This window comes from Dysidea avara, chromosome 15 (genome assembly GCF_963678975.1).
Source record: "Dysidea avara chromosome 15, odDysAvar1.4, whole genome shotgun sequence".
NCBI lineage: Eukaryota > Metazoa > Porifera > Demospongiae > Dictyoceratida > Dysideidae > Dysidea > Dysidea avara.
The window spans coordinates 9,127,902-9,148,505 of record NC_089286.1 but is presented as its reverse complement, the minus strand read 5'-3'; the positions used below and the strand labels follow the sequence as shown (position 1 = coordinate 9,148,505).

Genomic DNA, 20,604 nt, shown 5'->3' with positions numbered 1-20,604 from the left:
GGTATATAAAGCCATAGATGTGCAATGTATATTTCTATTGGATTGTGTATTTTTAACACTGAGATATTGGCTCCATTAGAAGTGTTCAAAAAACAGTTTATTTTACCACATTTTGAAGATTTTTTGAAATTTTGAAATAGTTCCATGTGATAAGTAAATCTGAATGTGCTTGTATGGTTTCCTGGTCAGTTAGAAATAGGCTTATAACCCAGCTTTAAAGTTTCAAAACATGCTCTAAGGCAATGATTTTGATGAGGCACCATATCTCAAATGGTTTAGTATACCTTAATTACTCATGGCAAACTAATCCTTGTTCAGCTTTTGGATACGACCATCCCTTGCTCATCTACGTAGATGCAAAGTTCCAGAATATTTCCTATAGAGCACTTTTATGGCTTCAACAATACATTTTCTATTGATTTTACTTGTCGGGTTCTTTGAGCGTGACATGATTGGTAATTTTAATGGCACCGTATCTAATATGAAATAGTATGAATTAAACAAAAGTTGTACAAAGTTTGGTGCTTTTATCAAAAAGTGAACGGTTTTTTCCCTTAGCCGCTCTACTATTAGTTTCAAAGAGCAAAGCTAATGTGTTTAGTTTAGGCACTATTAATGAGTTGCACAGAAAGTCAGAAATGTAAAAACTCCATCATGATTGTGATGAACAAAAAATGAAAATTAAGTGCATGTATGTATATGGATCCTTGGTCAACATCCGGCGACCACATAATCTCTGACCAACTTGGGTCAGCTGTGGGCATGGCAAGGAAAATAAACATGCTAATTATAAACTAAAATTACAGCAAATTATAAAATCTTAAGCATCATGTAGGTGCTGGCAGTTTGACTGAGGTCTTGGCCAGCTGGACCTTTTGTTAATTTTTTTTGTCATTAATTTTTGATTTAGCTAGCTAACTTAAATCTCAACTATTAATGCCTGGGTCTACGGATTCAAAGAGGTGAGGGAGGTAGGGGCCAGTTGGTTAAGTGAGTCTATCCACCCTTTGCATGATCTAGCTAAGAAAATTAGAGGATGAAATGATACTTTTACAGGCTGCAGCTGGTGCAGCATCACATGATACAATGATCTCTTCACTTGACCTCTGTATTCCTTACACTCCTTGGCTGGCATCACAAAATGTCTGGCTAGCCACCTATCTAATGTCCTATCCAGCTCAAGAGCTCATAATAATACTGAGTTAGTAGTAAGATTTTATAACTCTGATCTTGATTACAAGTATTATCTCTAAAATAGTCTGCTTATCTATATGTACTGCCTGTATTCAGTAACATTTATTGTATGAGTGCAAAAGAAACAATGAAAGTGTTAGTGGGTTGAAAAGGGTATAGGTGCTCAATGAGAGAAAAATCGTGCATAGCATGAGAAGTCATACACAGTGGAAAAGAAAGGACATACTTGTTGAACTTTATTGCGCTATTACACTCTATGAGTATCTTCAGTGCCAAAAAAAAATTCAGCATGAAACTATGTGGTGAAGTTTTAGTCTATTGTAACTGTGCGGCTGTTATGGGTGCAGCTAGTTGATGATTTGAAAACAGAAGGTGCACAGTGAGAGAAAAAGTTATTTAAAAAGCTTCACAATAAGATAGCTCATAACTAGGGAAAAAAATGTACCAAAAAGGATGTGAAAATAAAAGAGTGCACAAAAAAGTTGGCTAAATGAAAAAGTATGCAGATTCAAACCACCACTAACATAGGGCATCACAATTATCAAGAACGTGAAATGTCAGAGGAGCCATGAAATGTCAGAGGAGCCATGAAATGTCAGAGGAGCCATGAAATGTCAGAGGAGCCATGAAATGTCAGAGGAGCCATGAAATGTCAGAGGAGCAATGAAATGCTTCATGAAAACATTTTCGTGTAAAGCTTCTGAGTAGATTTTTTCTGAATTCATACTAAAATTCGTACAAAAAAAATTCCTGTCACACATTAGTGTTTCATATAAAAGAATCTATGAACATTCTCTAGGAATTCTACATGAAACAGGAACTTATTTCATTAGTAACGTAAACAACTGCACATATACTGATATAGTCAACTAAATGTATGAGCAAGATGAATGGCATAGGTGTATATACTTGTGGTCATGCATGTGGTTAATAAAAAGTATTTCACTGAGTTTTGGTTCAACTCTCCCGTCTTCATGGCATATAGAGAGTGACCAAAAGCAAATATAAATTTGCTATAATTGGAGTTGCAAATGATGTACGTAGTTTTAGTTGGCTACATAATGTATGTACACATGTGTAGGAATAAATTTAGGAGTATAGTACTTATAGCCTAGCTCATAATGGTTATTACAAGTGGGTAATTGATAGATGAGGACTTATATATTTTTATGTGATTGAAACATTATAGCTACAATCTGTTGGTGTAAAGGTGAAATTTCTAGCTAGTGTTCCATTTGGTAGTATTGTTGGACTTGTCAAATACACTGTAAACTCTACATCAGCACAAGTGTTGTTAACCACCGTCAATGGTCTTGAATACTGTTTTTAGCCAGTGCCAAAAGTCCATCCGTCTGATGGTAGCAATAAACTTGACCAAAAAGACGATTTGCTTTTCCCACTGAACCACTTACATCAAGAGTTATAACTGAAATATTGAATGATCATCCAGGAACAACATGCTCATCCCTAACCACTGATTGATTAGTAAGACAGGTAGTGGTGTTATATTGTAAACCATTATCACATGTACAAGCTAAATATGCCTGAATATTCAAACGGTTATTGGTGGTGCCAGCTGGGTAGAAACGAAAGGTACTACAGTACACAGACTCACGCCTTCCATTAACAACAGGTGCTTGTCAGCCTATATACAATTTGAGTTAGTGTGTCAGGATACCATGAGCAAACATAAAACACATCAGTAAAGATGGATTGCAAAGAAGAAGGTGTCACAGCTGAGTTGTTGAAAAAGGAAATGTTCACAACCAGTTGATCAATCTGCTCTAGTGAAAACATTGTCTGACTGTTATTACCAGATCCGATAAACTGGATTGGACAGATATCCTCCAACTGAACATTAGTATTTGAGAAGTATACATCTATAGCTCCACCAGTCCTAACAGCAACGTTGTGCTGAAACAACAGCTCTGATCCAGTGTAGATGTACAAAACAGTATCTAGTAACCGGAATGCTCCACCATATATTGCCATGTTGTGTTCAAATATTGCATTCCCTGATATCACTATTCCTGAATCACGTCCATAAACACTGATGGTTGATTACCAGTAAAACTACATTGTTGATTGCAGTCAACAGAAACTCGACAACATTCAAATGTAAACACTCCTCTCATGCGATGACCAGAAGAAAAATTAATAACACTATCCAGTAATGTAAGTGTATTATCAGTAGCATTAACATTAACTACTACTACTACATACTATTTATAGCTATAACAAATTCATGACAAATATTTTGTTATAGCTATAAATAGTATAGCTGATAAACAGGTATCTAGAATTAGTCTTGTGCTTAAGCTGGACTGCTGGAGTCATGTGTCTGGTATGAAGCCACATAAGCTATTTCTTGGTAAAATCATTAGATAACTTAAGATTGTTTTCAGTTCTGAAAATGTGTGTATTTCAGGAAAACCGTGTTTTGTCATGGTATCTAATACCTAAATGCATTCATAACTTTTCCTTACAGAAACATATTATATTTTCTGTGAATGTGAGACACCTTTCATACCACATTCAATTGGCTAAATCAGTCCATGTGTCATAAAGCATGCATTTGTCTCAAGATACACATTTCCATTGTTACAGCTAGCACGCATGCTACCTCACCACAGCTATTTCTAGTTTGCTGCCAGTAAATTTTAAAGGCCACAAAAAGCTCAGCTGTTTTGGCTTGGACATGTAGGGATGCACAGATACGCTGGCATGCCTTCGTTTATTCGTCCTCAAAACTAACACAACTAAGGAACCAAATGTTGTATTTATACCAAAATTGATGTCGCAGTTTTACATAAACCAAACATCACTTTATATTTGAGGGCTATGACACTGAAATACTGTACTCTAATAGAGCAATCGACACACATTATTCACTATTTTACTAGGCCGGGACCTGTAAGAAAGTGTGAAGCAGGCAGTCAGAAACCTATACCAGCTGCAGACCAGGTGGTGACTGGATCACCAGGTAACTTGTATGTATGGAATGGATTTGTAACTACCGTACAGAGGGAAACTTTGGCACCATTAAAATTTGGCGAATGACCATGAATTCGCCAAATTTTCCCCATCCAAATATTTTCGCTGGTGAAGAAAATAGCAAATCAAGTCTCAGACTAATCAATTTTATACTCGACCAAGGGCTACTTGGGCCAGGCATCACACTAGAGCAAGGCTTGCCTCGACTATACCTCACTAGGTAGCTAGCTATACTCAACTACAAACTATGTTATTCTTTAACTTGTAGCTACTCTTTATAGCTAGCTACCCCTTGTAATTATTATTTGTAGATGTACAGCTTATTGTAATTTCTAAGTAATTAATTATGGCTATACCAGTGCAAGACACTGGTAGGCCTTCAGTTCTGTAATTTAAGCTCTCAAATTTTGTTTAATGATCTGTACAGTCCTGTAAAGTATTATTAATAAAACTAGCTACTGTATGTACATGTAGCTAGTCTCACCTCGAAACGGGCATGACAAGTAGCAAACCCCTTTTCTGTTACACCTTTCCAGCTATAAGTCATTAAGTCTAAGTCCTTGAAATTAGGTTAGGTAATCCTAAGGCTGCAGCACATGTTGCTGTAGACCTTCAGTGCTGGTCACTGTAAAGTGTTAATAATAAATAATTTAGGTTTAAGTAAGAAAATCCATCCCTCCTGGAGGAAGACTGATCCTGACTAGACATTGGTGACCTGCAGTTCGAATCCTGGGGCCGAGGGATTTTTTTCCCCCTTACTTGGACCCATTTTCTGTTACACCTTTCCAGCTATAAGTCATAATAAGTATTAGACCTTGAAATTAGGTTAGGTAATCCTAAGGCTGCAGCACATGTTGCTATAGACCTTTCGATGCTGGTCACTGCAAAGTGTTAATAATAATAAAGTCCTACCATATTAAGTACGATATTCACTATTCAAGAGGGTGTAGATCTACTGTTAGTTGATAGCTAACTCAAGGCATCAAAGAGGCGTGGCACTCCCAGTCATATGCAGCAATTAGTAATCAAATTAATTAAATAGGGCGTGCGCTTTGCTAATAATTCGCCTAATTTTATTTTGCTAACAGTGATATTTTGTTTGATTCGTCTAATTTTTCCTCCTCCAAAGTTTCCCTCTGTACAGTACTGATTATGTTATAAGAGGGTCATGTGATCCATTATACTACTAATTAAAACAACTTTTTAGAAACACTTTGTCTCAATATGTCACACTCCTTATCGACCTACAGCAAGAGTCTGAGTGACACCCCCTTGTATAGCGAAGACAATTAATTAACAGATTCTATGTCACTATCCTCCTAAAGATCCATGGTGTAGCATATTATTTGCAACAATAATAAGAATTGTCTATGTAAACTGCAAGGGTGTTAGCTAATGTTCAATCCCACACATCATGATCATTATAGACAATTCTCTGTAGAAACACTGTAACTGGACTGTATTACAGCTTGGAGGCAAGAAGTACCTAATGTAAAGGGACCTCAGAAACTTTCAATAACAATGTACATTTTAGTGCTGAACAAAGCATATTGTGGTAACATTAATGATGTAAGGGGGAAATCCTTGGAAACTCCCTTTATGTAAGGGGCCATGCTCTTTACATACAACCTGATCATTACCTATTAAAGACAATGTTCTTAACTTTGTATCCTAACTGTCACCATATCTTGGCCACATGAATGAATAACTCTGAAATCTTTTTCGTTGTTCTTATCAAGAAGTGCCACACACTGTTCAAGTGGTTGGATAAAAGCATGCCCTAAGATCTGGAAGATTTGTCAATAGTAACAATTCACTATACAGAGACAACATGAACATAAGAATATGTAGGGACAAGGACACCACAACTCATACCAAGGCATACAATGTATACTGTGACACACAAGAACAGATTCCCTAGCATGCACACTATAGTTATCTATATGCAACTCTGAAATTCCCATAATAACAATGTTGTATAAATAATATGCAAATCCAAGATATAAATGTAGGCCGCATAGGTTTCTTAGGTTACAAAAAATACAATTGTGTGCTTTACAAAAGCTAATGGATATACATTTTAAATGCCATTCAAGTTCATCAAGTCCTCCTTCAATTCTTCTGCTGGTCTTACATAGTCTATAGCTATCATAGCATTATACATGTTTCTCCACGTTGGACGAAAAAAATTATCAGGGTGATTGGGGTTCCTTCTTAACCATCTACCTAACATGTCAATACACTTGCTGCCACATGGATTACTAAGGTGTTTGATATTGCTTAGATCATACTCTGGAATATCAAGATAGAGGCCAACGTCGAACCACTCAGTAGCTATCCTAGGCACAACATCACTCTCAAGAAATGTGAGATCCAACAATCTTTCTTGATTTACTAAGTAAAATACACAACCACTTTACAGTTTGATGTAGGGTAAATGGTTACTTATAGCTTTCTCATTTAAACAAGATTCACAGAACAGCTTATAAAGCATCCCCTGGCAGCTGCTTACTTATGATCAACCCCCAAACGATTATGACATAATAGAGTTGCAGTATTTGCATATTGTATAAGTACCTTGTGTTAACTGTGAAGCATAAGCAGCGTTTCCAGCCTCTTCAATAGCATCGATCAATTCTTTAGCCATGACTCCCGTAGTTCTTCTCTTCCATGAGTACAGCATTGCCTTACAACACTCCTCAACTTTTGGAGACTGATTATTTTTATCAATTTGGTCCAACTCCTCAACTCCAAACTTTAACTGAATGCCAATATCATGCCACCGATCTGCAATCCTAAAAGCAACGCATCGTTTTAGTTGAACCAGGCTTGTTGGAGTCCTGTCCATAATCTGGCCTGCAAAAAATGTGTAACTAGATGAAAAATAATGATGTGTAGACAATGTGGAGAAGTGTGCTGAAACAGATGTGCACATAATAATATAGTATGGCAGCACCAAATAGTGACTTCTTGCAAAAGAGATCGAAAAGACACCATCGCATGCCTTGGCATACCATAGGAAATACATTGCATTTGTCATGGACTTGCATACCTTGTCCTCCCATGTCTCCCATTCCTTTTCTCTACTAGCATTAAGATGTTGATTTGCGATTGGCACATAGCTCATCACACAACTCTTCTTATATTCACAGTGAACAGATTGACTACAAACATGCACTGCTAACCATTTTCCTTGTATACTGTACAACATTGTAATGAGCAGAACACAACTGAAGCCAAAGCAAAATGATTATTCAACTCACAAGTAAGGCTGGGAAATATACTGGCAACATTGGTAAACCATTTGATGTTCTTTTTGCTATTCATCATATTGGTTGCCTACATCTGCAACCAAACTAAGATATTTACTTCCTTCACTATAGTCATGGCTATTTAAGGAATGTTTGTCAAACAGTGTGTGTCATATAACCACGAGTATGCTTAATCAGCCATAAATTACATGCAAAAAGGAAATCCCTTGGTATTTCTTAGAATAACAGATATTATCCAATAATTTCATTACAGTACATCCCCACAAGATTGCAAGTACAGCATTTTATTTCGATTACTTTCTATCAACTAAAACAAGTGAGTAAATTTCCCCCAAGAAAAATCTAGATCTTCTGTTTTGGTTTCCCCTGGTACAAAAATATTATCCAATCAGTTATTCTATACAAAATTCAGTTACCTATGAATCTTTCAATAAATAAATGTAGTGTATACCATAAGGTGGGTCTCTTATACTATAACTGTAGGCTTAGTTTGTTGTCTAGCGAACATTAGACGAGCACAGTCACTTACTTTCATCCATACGTACATTACTGCCTCGGATTTTATTTTGCTGATCCACAGAAATTATATGATTAGTTATATCCTGTTATGAGGGTGATATCATTGCTATTTATCATTGTTATTACACGAGTCCGAAGTGGAGCCGAGGATATCATCCGAGTATACGGGATATAACCATTTTATATTCGTGTGCGGAAGTTTACGAATAGTAAATTAAGTTCTGGTTTGAGTTCCTGTCACTGTGCTCAAGATTTTGTCCGAATTGTGTGGAGATTAAACTTTGTAGCTACAAGAGAGACCCTGCACACTGCCTATTAACTATATCAGAGGGCGATATTACAAAGCGGCAGTTCCAGGTACAATTCGCCTTCGTCAGAAGTTGGTATGGTAGTGTCGCGTGGCGTGCAAGAGAAAAAAAGACCAACAAGTGGCTACTGTAGTCCGAGATAGAACGATGAAGCTAGAGGTTATCGAAAGAAGTTTCTTCTTCATCATAGTGACCGTTGGGACTGACTGTTGGAGTGAAGACTGCTCTTGACATTAATTCTGTTAAACTATCATATTGGTAACTTGTAGTGTTACTGTGATTAACAGTTTTCTTGTAAGATTTAGCATGTTTAAGTACTGATGTGTTTTGTTTCAAGATTGCTTTATTTGGCTCTTTGTTCCATTAGTAAACAATGCCATTCATGGTTATTATGATGTCACGAACAAGACTGAGTGGCTCCGCAACAGGGTGATAACTAATATATAGCACAGTAGCAGTAGCGCTCTGTCTAGCTATACAGTAGTTATAACCCAGTGCTTATAACCCAGAGCAGCACTTTGACACTCCCACGCACTTGGATTTAAATATATATAGTGTACTTACCATTTATCAATACTAATGCCTCTCACTAGCACTAGCACTCTTTTACACCCACTACTCACATGTAATAAAAGCTGGTAGCAATCACTGTCAAAAAGGTTTTAAATACTTATACAAATTAAGGCTCAATGTGTCCAACCAGAGTTTAGTCAAAACTTTGACATTGTCACACTGTTACTTATTGCAGTATTTGCATATTGTATAGACAGAAATTTCAAGGGATGAAACTTCTGTGTTTTTGCTCATTTTAAAACCCTCAAATGTTTTTGCTCTTTTGAAAAATTTGTCTTTTGTTTTTCAAGGGGGTGTCACGTAGGTACGTGCTATAGGGAGATCTGCGATCGTGGTCAAAGTCTTGACCGGCCGAAATTTTGCTTTGACCTGAACCTTTTTCAATTTTTGACTGGTGACCTAGCGACAATATTTCAGTACTTTTCGATTGTGGATCAGAAATTTTTACCCTTGACCACTGACTTGACACAAATTAAATTTGGTGGCCTTGACCTTTGACTTAGACCACTGTTGCCAGATCTACATACAGTGAGTGCCTGTGTGTCATCCCCTTGTTTTTGAAGTGTTTTAATTTGCTCTTACCAATTGGTCTAGGTACAATACAACTCAAACCAGATAGCAAACACATCTCTACAGATTGCATCCACAGCTACCTCTGTACATCACTCTAATATAGCATTATTTTATGACAAGAGACTGCAGATTAAAGATGGTTCAAAACTATAAAATTCTACGGTTCTAGTTTTAATGAGAGCTTTGAACCAACCATGCACCTTCTCAGAACCCGGCCGCCTCACAGGTAAATACCTACCGAGATAGCAATCACGATAGCCTATAAAGTACAGATACTCGCATCATAGCCTTGGGGTAAATCTATGTTCGCACACTACTCGGCGCCTCTTGGTACACCAGTACCTGTACACCCTCGACTGATCATGACGACTGACCGCGTCTATCATTTGCTACATGTGTCCATTAAACACATGAAACAAGTGTGTAAAATGTGACGATAACTGTTAAATATACAGACAGCTTAATACTTACAGGATCTGTCCATACAAACTCACCTGTGCCCTCGCCTGCGCCATTACCGGCCATCCAGCACCCGATCGAACCGCTACAGTATGATTAAGTTACAGCGTACACAAAAATCTTCTGTGCTGTACTATTATACCTATGGTTAATGAAAGTGCAGACTCATATCGCTGAGGTTTTCACGAGGGATTTTCACATGGCACATGCATGCATCACTACACTGCCGGAACACACCCTGCGGAAGAGTACAAGTTAATATGTTTGCTAGCTACAAATATTTCGCGAGTCTTTATTAGTAATATTTGAGGCTGAAACGAAGTTTTTGTTTTCGCGTCTAGTAGTTGCCCGAGCATACGACTTTAGGGGACGCGAAAAGTGGCATTAGCGTTAGGGTTAGGGTCGGGTTCAGCTTTGGTTTCTTCTTCACCTTTAGGTTATGTTCTTCTTACAGACTACGGCTACGTGAGTGACATTTATAAAGGGGTAGCTAGTGCCATAGAATAGACACTGTCAACAGTTCCTGTAGTCCAGAGTCCGTGCCACAGCTGAGTTTTGTGGATTTTATTTTTCGTTTACTGAGTGACCCTTTTTCAGCGGCAGATCTAGCTAGGATTTTTAAAAGGGGGTTTCTGAAAATTGGTATAACTAAATAAGGCATCTGATGACAATTCTCGGAAAATTTTGAGATTTTAGAAGCTCTGAGATTGGATTTTAGGCTATTTTTAGTTAGCAATTACAATAAATTCAATACTTTAAACTGTATAATAGTTACTAAATACTATAGCTAACTATATAGCAAATATGGTGACCATACAAGCTGTAGCTTTGATTGCTCTACTAGAGTAGTTACTTGCATGACTGCTCTATTAGAGTATCTCGATCGTTTTTAATGTAGTGGGAGATGAAAAGTTTATTATTATTATTATTATTGTGATTTTGCTGCTGAAAGACATGGATACAAACTGGGGGGTTGGTATAAAACTAAACTAGACTATAAAATACAGCAGCTGGTGTGCTGATAAGAGCTATCAGCACCCAATTATAAGTTAAGATTACAAGGGAGCAACTAAAAATTACAAGTAAACTAATTAATTAACAAAGGGGTAATTGGGGTGGAACTACACCTATGACAAGGACATACAACATGATAAGTACAATAATTATTGTCATCAAAGTTTGAAGTGAAAATGGCCCAGAAGATGTTGTTTAAGTGAAGTGTTGCTGAAAGTTTAATAGCTATAAGTTAGTTATGTGCAACTACATGCATACTACTGGTATATAGTTGTTTACTATGACAAATTGTCAATTTATTATGCATTAAGAATGCCACTAAACTAAATAAACCAGGATAAGTTCATCAAACCATCTGCTACTGTTGATACATACAAATTTAGTTTTTACCCAAGATCAATTACCTTATGGAATCAACTACCAATCAATGATATTTTTTTCCCTAAATGATTTTGATAGTATTCTTCAATCAACACTGACACATTCAATGAAAAACAGTAATTACTAATCTAAAGACATTGTTTTTATACTCAAATTTGTGAGTTTTACAATCATAAATAAATATATATACATATAAATATAAATGGGGGTTTCTGTTGAAACTCCAGAAACCCATCTAGATCTGCCACTGAACATGTACAAGTTGAGCTGGATCCTGAAAAACAGCTAAAAATTGAAAGTTGATTTTTTCTCAAAAGAGTAAGCATTTCAGCCAACCAAATGATTGTCAACAACAGACATGTATGGTTTGGCTCCATTACAAGTTCGGGAATAAGCTGAAATGGAGAGTGTACTTTTGTGGCTTCTCCGTAGGAAATGTATGGTGGTTTGAAATAGTTTTAGCAGTACTGTAAAATCGTGTGTAATCACATCCATGAGTTATTAAATGTTTTTGAGAATCCAGCTCAATGCGTACATACATACCATAGCTAGGTCATACTTGCTCTCCAGCAAGACAGTTATTATACTCTATATGATGTTGACCATGCATTGTTGGTGTAGTGTTAAATATGCATGGACTGATTGGGGTAAATGAGGAAGCTAGTATATCCACCAGAACTATAACTGACTTGTTATATACAGTTTTATAATTTTCACTCAAACTTCAAAAGCAATTCCAGATTCAATCTCAGGCCTAGGAAGTTATTTCAGTGGGGAAGCAATTCCCTAGCAATACATGCGTGTGCTTTGTACAAGCTTGATAAAATTACACTCTGCCAAATCCCCGCTTCATATTTTAAATTTTGTTACTGTAGTGATGCTTGTATTACATGAAAGACCAAAGGCATGCAGCCACTGCTTTTGATATATTTCTGGATCACGGTGATCCTGTGTTTACTGGGTGTAAGATGAAAATAATATATAACCATTCAAATGTTCACTATGCAACCCCCAGACTCCACATTACAAAACTCACGGTACACTGTTGAAATCCCCTTTGAAAAATCCTCCCCAGAGGAACAGACATTATAAACATGTTAGGAATTTATGACATAAAACATGTAGCTGAAGGTCGGTATGTATTTACTGTGGAAGATGTTTTTGAGTCACCTAACTGAAAGTTATCTGACTGTCAATAAACTTAGTAGCTATTAATTGTACAATTGTGAAAATGTATTGAGTGGCATGGTCACAGAATAGAGTTTAGAGAGGATGTTTAGACATTTTAGCTTCTCTGCAGAGGGTGGTGCTACCGTTACAAGTGCTTCTTACTATAAATTTCCAAAATTAAATGATAGAATATGCTATAGCCATTAACATAAACTTTTCAATGTAACAAAACATATCAAACGATTTGATCTTGATTTATTATTCCTCACAGTAGCCGGCAGAGCAGTTCTTTGCTACTGACTGGAGCACACATATATTGTGTATGAAACAACAAAAACAATATATACAATACATAATTTAATATCAAGTCTGTGACAGTTTAAGATATCCTATACATTTAGACCTTATTATGGTAAAAGGAAAAATTATTGCACAGCCATTTTGTTTCCATACATTATATAATTTTCATCATATAGCATTGTATATTATCAAGAGTTAATAATAGTGGAGGGTACTATTGTTAACTCTTATTATGCATTTAAAATTCTGGCCTTAGTAATCCATTAAAATTACCATAGCTTAAGAGCAAGTTTGAAAATTTATGTTAGGAAACAGAATAAGTCAGCTGTACTCTACAGACTATATCTAACACTATGCAATGATGCACTGTGACTCATGAGATGTACATGGCAGAAGTTATCTTAACTATGTTGTTTTATACTGTTAATGCATGTAGTATAGGTGGCTAGTGTTGTTTTGTATTGCTGCAACTATACCTTGTAGAATATTCCAATTTCTGATTTTTACAGTTGACACTACAACTGATTTTTCTAGAACAGAGGGGAACCCATGCAGAAATAATTTTGTTAAATCTGGTGACTTCTATCCAATTCTGCCAATATACTAAAAGCCACTGTTATACTATATAATAAATTTGCTTCCTAATTTTCTGTACAGCTTTTTGCGTAGCTGGCCACTAATAATTGCTAGTCAAGATTTGATAAGCATGCTTGAGAGCAGGGTGTGGATGACAAAAATACTTCCCAGTAGGAAGTTAAAGGCGTTTTCAGGAGGGGAAAATCAATTTCGGGATAGGGTAGGCATTTTCAGGATGGAGTAACAAAATGTCTCTTGCTATTCCCTATTGAAATAACTTTGTAAGGATATGAGATTAGCTAATACGATATATTGATAAAATGTGCATACACAGACAACACAATATTATTTGGTTCTACATAAGTTACTCCAATGTTACATGCAATATAAAGTTAATTTGGGACTTGGCAATCTGTGTCTGTTTCATCTTCTACTCTTTTTAGTTCATCTTTCATATCTTCTGCAGCTTTAATCATTTCCAAAGCACACATGGCATTATACATGTTTTGCCAAGTTGGGTTAAGTCTCTTATTTTTAGGATCATCTTTTCTTTGTAACCACTTTTGTAGCATGCTTCTACACTTCTCTCCACAAGGATCAGTGAGGTGCTTAATACCATCTAGCTCGTGGTCTGTAATGTCAAGTTCTAGGCCAACATCATACCACTTGGTGGCTATCCTAGGAGTAACAGTCCTCTCAAGATAGTCAGTGCTTAAAATGTCATCTTTTTCATTCTCTGTATAATGAATATTTTGTTATGCATGTTATGTAACCTGTTAACTTTTATTTCATATTTGGAAATAACAATAGACATGCAAGGTTATGATACTATTAACACTGTCTTTGTAACATACGCATCAGCAGATGTATGCCATGTGTTGCATTGCGCTGTGGCAGTAGTACCTACAAACTGCATACATCTTGGAGCCTATATATATTTCCTACTAGAGAAATTTGAAAATGTGTTATGCATACCCAGCTAACTATTCTGTACTGTGTGCAAGCTTATTTATGCTAGCTATTGATGATGGCCAGTTATTATTGGCCACATGTTGTACGTATAGTGCACCACTGTTTACTTCATCCCCCAATACCTTGGTAATCACCATCAAATAAAATGTGTTCGCATGCAGTCTTCCTTCAGTGTATACTGTATATTAAGTAGTGGCCTGTTCACCAAAGTATAACCAGAATTCCCTCAATACAGTTGCTGCTCCTATCCCATTTATTCAAAAAACACATCGCTCTAGTCGGCCATGGCTATACATCATATTTGGAAATAGCACCCCAGCTGACTGGTCACATCTTTTACAGAGAACAGTTTAAGCCATTTTTTTTGACTGTACATACAAAACTGGAGGCAAATTCTACAAAAAATCAAGCCAATACTTTTTTTTCGGGGGGAGAGGGAGGGGGGGGCCTCTTACTTTTCAATTGGGAGACATATGCACCCATGGCACCCTGCTCTGCTGCTCTTGTTTGCACTGCACTACTTTGTAATGAGCCAGAATGATATGACTGTCAGAGAGCTGTGCTCGAGTGTGTTTCAAGTTCTCTACATCAGTGCACATGGTTGTCAGGCATGCGTTCTTCCATTCTTTTAGAATTGTATTCTAATTTTAGAAATATAATTTAATGTATTTATGATTGTGGTCATGCTTTTGCTATTCTTCATGACTGTTCTATTAGGGAACTTGTAAAGTGCAATCAACAAATCACCTTGCCAAGTACATTAGCTAACTAAATGCATGTATGATGCACAGATGCCATATCATCCTTAGCAGTAAATTTTCATTGAACTTTTGTTTTGTATGAAACTTATACAGTACATTGTGTGCATTCACACATATATACATACACACATATACAGATATAGGGACAAAGGTAAATGCACTATCCAGAAATTATGATCAATGAAAACAACTTTTTAAGATAGAATTTTTAATGGTGCTATCAGCAGAACACTCAGTTGTGTACACTGTACATGTTGTTTTGTTCCTTTCACAGAACATGTACATCATGTGGCTACACAAAAGTTAACCTTCGCTTACCTAAATCTGCAGCAAAGTTGGCATTTTCAGCCCCTTCTTCTATGGCACCAATCAATTTCTTAGGTGTGACGTTTTTGCCCTTCCGTTTCCACAGAGAAAACATATCTTTGCAGCATTCCTCAACAGGGTGCTGCCTAGTGCTTTGATTACGATCAATAGCATCCAACTGATCAGCTGTAAACTGTAGCTGAACTCCAATATCACGCCACCGAAATGCAATCCTGAATGCAACAACTTTTTTAAGCTGCTTTAAAGAAGTTGGTTTTGTTTCAAGGATATCTATAGAAAGAAATTATATGAACACAGGATAGTTGGTATTCATTACAGCTGAAAACCTTGAGTAAAACAGTAAAACAAACTCACTAGTAATTATAATAATGAAAGTTTTGCACAGATTTACAAATCCAAATGATGGAAATAGCCATAATAGTTAGCCCTTAGCTATGTAATGACAATTTTATAGCACTTTCATTAGGGGGCATATCCAAACTGATTTTGGTACACTTAACGTCATAATGATGTTAAGGGGGAGGCCCACGACATTAATAAAGCAGCTATAATGCGGAAATTCTAGGAATGGGACACTAAGGAAAAAGGTCTAAACGTAACATCATTATGACAATAAGCATACCGAAATCAGTTTGGCCTCTCCAAATAAATTCTCTGTGTGTCGTCCTCCACTAAGGCATATTTCCATGCGGGTGGGTGGTCCATTTCCATTAAATGCACGGATCTATATCCAACAGTAGCGCTAAGCCCACTGTAAGCATATTCATTGTTTTCCATTTTCCCTCAAATTTGCATGCGAGCAACCGATTATTTCATTACAGCTATTCGGGCTATAAATTACTGTACCTACATTAAAAAGAGCACGAATACAGCAAAAGCTATGAGGTTATTGCTAAATATAGTACTTGGGTCAACTGCTAGACAATTATGTGAAAATATTCAGTTGACAGTCGGCATAACAAACAAAAATATGTAGAAGAGAATCTGCATGTGGGCGGGAAATGGGAAAAAACTGAAGTATATGTGACCTGCTGAATGAAACCTGGCTTGTTTGCATAATTCTGTTTTTGAGATAAATGCCAATGAAATGCATTGGGTAAACAACATGTGCTACATAAAATAATTCTGCGCATGTTTTATTCACTTCAGTAAACAGTGAAGAAAGAGTGAAATTGAATTATCTAATATACCAATGGATTTGCCTTTTCATGGAAAATAAGAATATCTTTGTTTCGTTTCTGTACCATAAAGTAAATGTGAGTTATATGTAATGAATTTTTAGTTACGGTAAAACGTAACCTTATCTGTTTCTAAGCTTAAACAACCTTCTTGCTTAATAGCATGAGTGTATTTAAACAAAAAATCTGAATGCCCCAGTTCATGGTGAATGGAATGATACAATTAAGTCCCAACTCTGCATTTCAGTACACTCAAGACTTACTTCCCCATATAGGCACTGTACAAATTGATTGTTTTATGCTTCTTGTTGTTCATCACTAATGCTTTAAGTTGTTATGGTACATATGATGTGAAACTAAATTTAATCTAGATGTACATGTACACCTCTGTCGCTTCAATGGCACCTCACGCATACTAAAGTTTCTTTGTCTGATGCATTATGATGTGTAATATAATTGACAAACCACAATACACTAAAATGTGTTATATCTACAAAACAAAACAAAATCTAACTAAATCACATGCACCAACCTATCCCACTAGTAGCAAGGATTGATAATAGCCAAAGTGTATTTTACCATTTCAGTGGACCTTTAAAAGATGAAGATACAAGCTTTAGTTAGGGTCTGCAATCCGAAAAATTAACTTTTACAAATCGATCCACCTACCATTGTGGTATGTTCATTGTAGTATCCCATTGCTAAATCGATCATGAAACCTGAGGCTCGATTGTTGTCTTCACAGAAATATCAATTTCAGTATTCCATGAGATGCAAAATTTATTTTTAAAATTCTATGCTCCACACAAAGGAGCAGATAAAACTTGCTACTTAGCTAGATATTATCTAGAGGTATTGTAGTTAAAAACTACGTACAGTAATAAGCAAATGATCCACTGGATTCTCGGCACAGGTTACTTTCTTTCAAAAATCAGAAAACGAAACACTAATTGTCGAATTCAAACTGCCCTACCAGCCAAGACAAGAAAAGCCAACTCTTCCTCATAGTGATGTGATAAGGTTGGATGTATAGTCTGTCTATGCTGTTAGTCAGGAAAGGATCTGAGACTTCTCACCTTCTGGGTGAACAACGTCAAAATTTTCGGTCGTCATTCCACAGGATTCTCTCAATGGTACCAAAGTCTTTTCCAGTACTTCTGATGCCACACTGGTCACCTAACTTAGTTTAGGAGGATGATAAATGATGATAAAAAAGTTTGGTAGTAATAGCAGTTGGTGTTTCTGTGATTTCATATGATGCAGTATACCAGCAGCTCACCAGGAGTCCCACCCAGCTCGAATCGAAAATGAAAAATTTTATACTTTTTTTTGGTTTGTTTTGCAATATAATGGTGATGTAGGGTGATCTAGTAAAGATTTGAAGCTGTTGTGGAATGTGAGAGGTGAAGTCAAATTTGGACGATTTAGCTGCCTACCATGGTGCATCGCTTAGAGCGAGGTGTGGAAGGTATGGATGAAATAATTGGCAACCACTACTACCAAACGTCCAGTGACATCTTTTGCAATAGATTTAGTCAATAAGTAATGATTGTTGTGGCTGCAGAAGCGCTGGAAATGGCTAGAAAGCGCGATACAATTCTTTACTGCTGCAGAAAATTTTGACGCTCTTCACCCAGATGGTGAAAAGTCTCCAAACTAACAGTATAGACAGACTATGCACCCAACCATATCAAAACACTAGGAAGAAGAGTTGGTTTCTCTTGCCCTGGGTGGTAGGGCAGTTTGAAATCGAAAATTCGTATTCCTTTGTCTGCTTTTTCAAAGAAAGCAACCCTGTGCCGGTCATCCAGCAAATCATGTACTTATTACTGTGCGTACTTTTTAACTACAACAACTCTGGATATGATCTGGCTAAGTAGCAAGTTTCATCCGGTCCTTTGTGTGGAGCACGAAATTTTAAAAATAAATTTTGCATCTTGTGACATACTAAAAAATTAGGCAGGTTATATAGAGCAGGCACTGGTTACAATGTTTTGCCAGCTATATAATACTTAGAATGTTACGTGTATTAAAAAAAGCTTGCACAAAAAACCTAAGAAAGCGAAGAAAAAAAAAAGTTATCTAAGCGAGGGCTCGAACCCTGGCAGTCCTAAGCAACGTTTGTAACGATTATACCATCGGCGCTGCAGCTACTCATCTTCTACCTTATAAACATCCGACTGAAGTGACTTCTATATATAACAAGAGTGAAGAAGAAACCAAAGCTGAACCCTAGCCTACCCCTAACGCTAAGGAACTACTTTTCGCGTCCCCTAAAGTTGAATGCTCGGGGCAACCTACTATACGCGTGTCCTAAAGTCGAATGCTCGGGGCATATTGGTCGCGTACCAACTCTAGCTCGCCTAGACACAACTAGTTTGTTTGATAGTCCAGCAAATGATGGAGTTGTGCCGGTAAAATAGCCGTTCACGTTCGTAACCGGTGCCGGTACTAGCTATATCCACTTTGAAAAAATTAATGTTATTTCTGTGAAGACAACAATCGTGCCTCCGGTTTTGTGGTGGATCCAGCTAGCAATGGGATACTACAATAAACATCCCACAATGGTAGGGGCCGGGATCGATTTGTAAAAGTTGATTTTTCGGATTGCGGACCCTACTTTAGATTAGCTGATTGCTACCGACAGACGACAAACTTCACTCACTGATATCTTTATTGTCAACATCCATGGCGACCGCTTGGGACATGATACTCCTGCACACTGTCTAGCTGTAAAGAATTACCACACAATGACTGGACACATACACTCGAGTAAACAATGATCATGAGCGACGCTTTTATATCAATATGCACACGCAAGAATACGTCATGCTAATCACGTGACATCGTGTACTGCACTATTCTCTGCAGTATGGCACAACATTTTATGCTGCTAAAAAGCATCAGTAAAGTTTTCAAAATTTCTGTAACAACTTTAAACAGGCTGTAGAACCAGGTGTCCTACAGACTTTCAGCACTTGTGCTGTAAAGCCTTAATAAATAAATAAATAAACAAAGCAACGAACGATGCTCGTAATGACGTGCATGTTAATGAAATTAATAGCTATTATGTCATATGTGGTTACTTTAACAAACTACCGCAAATGGCATCATAATGCACAATGGTGTATCAAATTACATTAGGGAGAATTTTTGGGGAAAATAATGCTGATATTTCATCTTGCATTGTTTGTATAGTGTGCCATGCATAAAATACTGAGTCATTAATCCCACAACTGAATAAATATAATGTGCTCTATAAGGATGAGTCAGTAGACAATTAAATTGTGACCTTTGCGGTACTACCAAGAGTTAATAATAGAGAGTAGCTAACTTTTGGTACCACTGCAATGGCCAGCTAGATAGTAGAGAACGTTGCACGTTCACCTGAACAATTATAGGCAATGGGTATTGAGTATTACATGTCAGAAGGGTGGACATGTGTAGAGTGATAGCTACTCAAAAAGATAATGAGCTGCAATATATAATACAATAAAACTATGCCATAACTACAATAAATGCCATCAATGGGTAGTGCCCGGGAACTCGGACAATTGGAAACAGTGGAAATGGAAAACGGAAATGGTCAAATCATCATATAAATGTACCCTAGAGTAAAACCCTTGTTTAGTGGCCACCTCTTAAAGACTACCTTCTTATAAAGACCATCTCTGCACAAAAAACCACATTGTAATTAGATATCAAAGATGGCTAAGGACCACTTTGTGGTCACCTTTGATAAAGACCACCTCTTTACATGGTAATATTTGGTAAGCTTCAAACATGTATAAATTCATAACTCATATCAATGTTATCTCTCCTTGTCCACACTTCACTCAAGTCATATACCATCATCACTTAGTTTGTACCATGGTACCAGACTATGTCACACACAAAAAATATAGTTATATTTCATGCAAGAGAAATGTAGCTATTACTACTGTATCAATGAAAAATGAGGTTTCATAAGAAATGATTACCTTAAGAGCCTAGTTTTTTAGAAAGCAGTCATGATATAGGATGTTTGGCTATT

The 20,604-nt window shown here is 36.8% G+C and overlaps 2 protein-coding genes across 7 annotated transcripts; both read right to left on the bottom strand.

The window, feature by feature from the left end:
• Positions 1-6,140: 6,140 nt before the first annotated feature.
• LOC136245628 (uncharacterized) lies at positions 6,141-10,177 on the bottom strand. 6 transcript variants are annotated; one of them, XM_066037122.1, is made up of 4 exons: positions 10,035-10,177; positions 9,905-9,977; positions 6,766-7,044; positions 6,141-6,582 (listed from the first exon to the last, which is right to left on the bottom strand). In XM_066037122.1, exons 2-4 carry the CDS (start codon positions 9,915-9,917, stop codon positions 6,269-6,271), a joined length of 606 nt encoding a protein of 201 aa, XP_065893194.1. In that variant the 5' UTR covers positions 9,918-9,977; positions 10,035-10,177; the 3' UTR covers positions 6,141-6,268. The 6 variants fall into 6 exon arrangements, with proteins under 6 accessions (XP_065893194.1, XP_065893192.1, XP_065893191.1 ...); XM_066037120.1 differs by having other exon boundaries at positions 9,928-9,977; XM_066037119.1 differs by having other exon boundaries at positions 9,928-10,077.
• Positions 10,178-13,623: 3,446 nt separating this feature from the next.
• Positions 13,624-19,392, bottom strand: LOC136245573 (uncharacterized). Its single transcript, XM_066037084.1, has 3 exons — positions 19,237-19,392; positions 15,385-15,663; positions 13,624-14,069 (listed from the first exon to the last, which is right to left on the bottom strand). Exons 1-3 carry the CDS (start codon positions 19,277-19,279, stop codon positions 13,726-13,728), a joined length of 666 nt encoding a protein of 221 aa, XP_065893156.1. The 5' UTR covers positions 19,280-19,392; the 3' UTR covers positions 13,624-13,725.
• Between the last annotated feature and the right edge of the window lie 1,212 nt (positions 19,393-20,604).